At 39.1% G+C, this 6,000-nt stretch overlaps 1 protein-coding gene across 1 annotated transcript in view; it reads right to left on the reverse strand.

Annotated features, from left to right (window-relative positions):
• PAF1 (PAF1 component of Paf1/RNA polymerase II complex) overlaps nt 1-4,820 on the reverse strand; it is a 52,261-nt gene extending 47,441 nt beyond the window's left edge. Inside the window, exon 1 of the mRNA XM_085624966.1 lies at nt 4,553-4,820. Coding sequence (XP_085481092.1) covers nt 4,553-4,599 — 47 coding nt within the window. The 5' untranslated portion in view covers nt 4,600-4,820. The remainder of the gene's footprint in view (nt 1-4,552) is intronic.
• Nucleotides 4,821-6,000: the final 1,180 nt, after the last annotated feature.

A 6,000-nucleotide genomic window follows, 5' to 3' on the forward strand; every position in this document is an offset into this window, starting at 1 on the left:
ATGTGCACTGTTGCATGCATGAAGGGTGACCCCCAATAACAATAACCAACAATTGCTTACATTATGACAACTAATGTAAACAACATTGTTTGCAGTTTGTTGACAGTTAATCTGTGTTATTACTTGGATTTCAGTATCCTTGTTCGTTGTGTGTGCCTCCCCACTGACCATTCCATACCATATACAGTGACAGGCAACACCATACCATACAATGACGGGTTATACCTAGGGCTCCCGGTTTTACGTTTCTCTTTTTTCATATTTCCGTCTGTATTTATCCACATTTCTTTTTGGGCCATTTAATTGGTATTTATCCAGAGATGTAAAATGGTGTATTTCCACATTTATTTAACTGATAAAAAACATGCATTCATGCTTTGATGCATGTCGAATTTTAGCAAATTAAACAGCCAAATTAAACAAAACACGTAAATATAGCATTACATACAAATATATGTTAACTAATGCCTATATTTAAGGGAATTTCCCTGTTTTTTAATTCCACATGCTTTCCATCTGCTCAGCTGTTGGCCTGGAATTCATGAATGACAGCTTGGAAAGTCACTCAGACGAAGCACAATTTTCTATATTTTTACACTTTTAAAAATAAATACGAACAGAAAACATATTGTTTTCTGTCTTAGTGTATCTGTAAAAATTAGTAAAAACTGAAAATTGGGAGCCTTAGTTATACCATACCATACATTTACAGATTATACCAGACCATGACAGGTCATATTAAACCAAATCCTACAAGGCAGATCATACCATACCATACTCTAGAATGACGACCATACCATGACTATACTATACCCATACCATAAAATAAAATGCAATGATAGGCCATACCATACGACAGGCCATACCATATGCCAACACACCATACTAGTCAATGATAGGCCATACTATACAATGACAAACCATACAATATGATGACAAGCCATATCATATTATACGACAAGCCATCCCATACAATACATGAGGCCAGATCATGCTATTCCAACCCATAATATATCATGCCTTACAATAGAATGACAGGCCATTCCAAACTGTGAAGTAACAGGATATACCATATGATAATATAAGTCAAACTGTACCATGCCATATGATACAATGACAGACTGTAACACACTATATTATACAATGACATGCCATACCATATCATACAATGACAGGCCATACCATACATTGATAGGCCGTGCTGTACTATACTTTACCATACCATACACGGACATGCAATACCATACCAAACCATATTATACAATGATAGACCATACCATCCGATACAATGACAGGCCACACAATAGCACACATACTTTAAAATGCCAGGCCACACAATATCATACTATACCATACAACGAAAGGCAATACCATACAGACTATTGAATGACATACCATATTATACAGTGACAAGCCATAACATACCATACCCTGTTCTACAATGACAGGCCAAGCCATACTCAGGGCTCGAAAAATCTACTCGCCCACTCGCTATGGCGTGTCAGATTTTATCAGGTCGAGCGAAAGAACAGGTGTTCTGTTAAGTCAGAAAATGAAGGAGCAATAAAGAGGACTTTAAATCTTGTTTTTTATCTTGTCAGATTTGCTCTGTGTTCAGAGACAGAGGTCAGAAGTCAGTCTGCAATTACTTTTGCTTCACAGACTGCAGAATTCCAGGATTTTGTAAAGTGAACTGTCTAACCTGCTGTACGAAGTGTGAAATGAAAGGCTGTAGGGTATCAGGTTTTCCCTAACACATTTAAATAGCTAATAAGTCAACTGTACAAACATTTCAAAACATATATTTCAGTAGTTTTTTTGTACTTCTGTGTGATGCAAAAATATAAGATGAAAAACAAATCAGAACACTTTACTTGGTGATGTGCAAATGAGAAATATGTTTTCTGAAACCCGTTTTTCACAGCTTATTGTTAATACACTATATAGTTTTATCAGTAATGCTGCAAGATAGTGGGAAGGTTTTTGACCATTGCTTGGAAAATTACAGTGCGTGCAAATGATAAATATGTTTTCTGAAACCCGTTTTTCACAGATTATTGTTAATACACTATAAAAGTTTTATCAGTAACGCTGCAAGATAGTGGGGAAGGTTTTTGGCCATTGCTTGGAAATTTACTCTGTGTAAATGATAGTCGCTGCCACATCATGCTTTAGTAATATATTTATTAAAAGGGGGTGTTTAAACATGAACTGAGAAACACTCCTGCCCCTGCACTGATGGCAATGCTATTAGTAAACTGAGAGGCAAGCAGGGATCATGTGTTCCCTAAATGTGGACTATCTTCTTATTACACATGGAGCAAACGTCTAGTCTATTTAAACATAAAAAAAGAGTTTTGTAAAGCAGAAATGCTAAACTTACATATTTGAAGGTGCACTCATATGTGAGAATGAAGAAAAAGGTGACTCTGTGAAACAAAATATTTGCCACTGATCACACAATATGAGACCAGTTTACAGGTCAAGTACATTACAGTTAGGTCGAGTAGATTATTCAAGTTACTTGACTTGCAGGTGTAGTAAAATGTTTGATTTTTCGAGGCCTGCATACCATACCATACCAGGCCACACCACACAGACAAAAGCAATATATCTCACATAGGCGAGACCTATTGGCTTTGCCAATGCTTGTTACACTTAACACTTTCTGGGCATTGGTTTCACCTCATTTGAACCAGTTTGATAACCAAATACAGCAATAAGCGACAGAAAGGTGAACAGTCAACTTTTGCAAAGGGTATTCCACTATGCAGTGACATGGGTCACTGCATTCTTAGTAACTTTTGAAACGTTTGAGCTAAAAACAAAAATTATTTAGGAAAAAAATATGCAGAAGATGGTGGACTATGTGGCAAAACCATAACTATGCAAAAAACGCTGCGGTCAGACAATCGCATAGTTACAGTGGCCCTGGTATTAACTAACTGATGAAGCTTAACAACATGAACAGACAAGGGAGGCACAAAAAAAGCGGAAAGTGAAAGGCAATGTCTGAAACACGTTGACCTGCAATATTAGCATAGCACTTAAAAAAAAGTCCAGTTTACTGTTTATGGCTCAGTCTTTGCAACCTCTGAACCAGCGTTATCAAGGGCAGAATGCAGTCACTCACAGTGAAGTTAGCAAATGGCTGAATTGAGCTGACCAACTGCCCCTGCTGCATGCAGGGAAAATGTGAAGCCTTTGCAACCTCTGAAAACAGGAGTGTCAAGGGCAGTGGCCGGTGTATTAAAAACAACTGTGAGGTGATAGCTGCAACCAATAGTGACATCCATGCATCTAGGGGGCACACCTACTACTGCATCTTAGTAACTTTACATTTTTTTGCTATTCACTATTTCCTAGTGTAAAGTTAGAGATCTAAGTAAACAGTCACATGTAGGTGGAGCCTCACAGCACAGGATTTACAAGTCTAAAATGACTACCCATAACTTTCCACACATAGTTGGAGGTCTCGGCCACCAGGGCGGAAATGTTATGGCAGAGGAAAATATATTCAATTTAAAAATGTAAAATACATCTATTATAAAATATTAAAGTTAAATAATTTAATAGTCTTAGTTTAAATATAGAATTGTTGAAATAAAATGATGCAGCACATTAACTTAAATATAGCTTTGTATTAAAATAGTGATTATTTTTAATTGATTATTTAATTTTAAAATCTCTAAATATATTTTTTCAAATTCCACCTACATTATTTAATAAATATGATCATTTATGATCAGTTATGTTCAAAGCTGTTTAAAAATAAAACGAACATGTTTTACAATTATATAACTTGATTGAGTTTTTAATAATATTTACTAATCATATGTATTTCACATTAAACAAAATGCACATAAATATTTTAAAAGGCAGCAACATTTTATATACTTAAGCATTATTTACTACGGGTGTTATTTAAATCCCTGCCTCCATTGTTTTCTATGGCAGTATGCTGCACTACTTGTGAGTGGCCATGCATGGTACTGGACTTACTCCAAGGTCAGGCTGGAGTACATTTACAACTCTTCTGGGACATTTTTGGCCATAGTAACTTTAGATGTGCATATTGTGATTATCCCGCCCATAGTAATGCACTCATCACAGCCTTAGATTCAGTTTGGAGAAGTGCTAGCCTCTAACACTGGCTCTTAACCATACAAAGGCAAACGATATAAAGTAGATAACGAATCAAACAACTAGGGATATAAATTTCCCAGGCAATCGTACTAAAGGCTACTAATGACAGTTCAACCAGGATGCTATTCAATCGAGCGAATACATTCCCACCAATAGTGTTCTTTCGAAAGCGTAAGCACAACAGAGCTGGCCATATTAAATGCCTAGAGACAGAGCACTGTGTACAAAGCTATGCCTATGTTCTTAAGATTCGCACTTCTGCTATGACGCAAACGCCGTGACGTCACGAGGGCCAGTGTTATGGCGAGCTTTGAAATGCAGCTTCCCATAACGTATTGGGCTGTAACGCTATCTGCGGGCCGCGTATGGCCTTATCGTAGGTTAATTAAACGATCGCTGGACTCACCTGTGCCCATCTTCACGCTGCGCCTGGGTCTGAATGGTGGGAGCCATGGCTGCCGCTGTTGATTTCCTGTACAGCCACGGTGACGTTCTTCGCAGAATCACCAGAGGCAACCGGGGGCCTACGCAGAAGCTGCCCCTATAATGCCTGTCTTAACATCCGCGGATTCAAAATCCGACAGGGGTTTAAGTGGAACTATACAAACGGAATGGTGGATGGAGTAGAGACTCTAGTCCCACATCTAAATAAATAATGATGTCGGTTCAGGCTCAACCTTGCGTTTAATTATACGTTAGGACCCCCCCCTCTGAGCAAGGGACTATGGGTGTTGTAGTTTCAACATTGCTGTGAAGGTAAGAAAAGAAAGATTGGTAAACAGTTTAACAAATGCGCGAGAAAACACACTGAGAGACGTCTCATATTTTATGGATCTGATTCGAGGTTGTGCCAGGCTTTCTGTAGGCAAAGGCAAATATGTGTCTTTTCTACATTTGCAGTGAATTATTCCTGTCTCACGGAAATGCGTTCAGAAAGAATAGTACAAGAAAATTGCTCACAACCTTCTCAACCATTGCTTAAACACGGCCATGAGAAGAAGTGATACGCCTGGATTTATGGCGATACCGGCGTAAAGGGTATTTTACCGGTCTGATCAGTATTTTTAGGTCTCGGCTGCGCTTGCGCAGTCTAGCTCCGAGATTTAATGACTTGGAGAAGAGGGGCTTGAACCCGCCCCTCTTCTCCCCTGTTCTCCATTGGCTGGCCTCTTGAATCCTGGCCAGCCATTGGAGAAGAGGTCAGTCATTCCGATTAGGCCCCGTCCTTTTCGGATCGGGGGCGTGTTTTTTGCAAGAAGTCTCATTCTCTGAGAAAAGTCAAACACGCCCCGAATCCGAAAATGCTGCTGCCTTTCTCCGACGCATTTCTGCTCTGCCTCGGAGAAAGGCGGTGGTGTCTTCCGGTGCCCTCGGCTTGTTTTGATGCATTTAACCTCCAGGCTGAGCTGAATGGATTGGCTGCCCGCCGCGTCACTCTCGAAAAGGACATGGTACAGCCTACTTCGGAGTCTCTTTCGTCGATCTAGAAAATGGACCCATTAACAAAGGCGTCTGCTGTAGAGTGGTTTCAGAACTGTGGATGCTAGGCGTGCATGTCAGAAGGTGACTGAGAAATGCGCAACAGTAGTTGCGAAAAAACAAGACATCGTTCAGCAAACAGAATATATACAATTTACACACATCAGCAGTCATTTATAAGTGGCAGGTATCTATTTTAAAAAGTTGGAACCTTTTAACATTTAAAAATGTCGTATCGTTGTATACGTGAATATAACTATTTCATTGAAGCTATGTTTCAATTTAATTTGATCTGTAATTTAATAAAATGTTTCGTGTGTGTCTGCTGTCGATCATTGACTCGTTAAAGATGGCGACTTCGCAGGGGAGAGCAGT

Source organism: Triturus cristatus, chromosome 9 (genome assembly GCF_964204655.1).
Source record: "Triturus cristatus chromosome 9, aTriCri1.1, whole genome shotgun sequence".
In the NCBI taxonomy this organism is placed as follows: domain Eukaryota; kingdom Metazoa; phylum Chordata; class Amphibia; order Caudata; family Salamandridae; genus Triturus; species Triturus cristatus.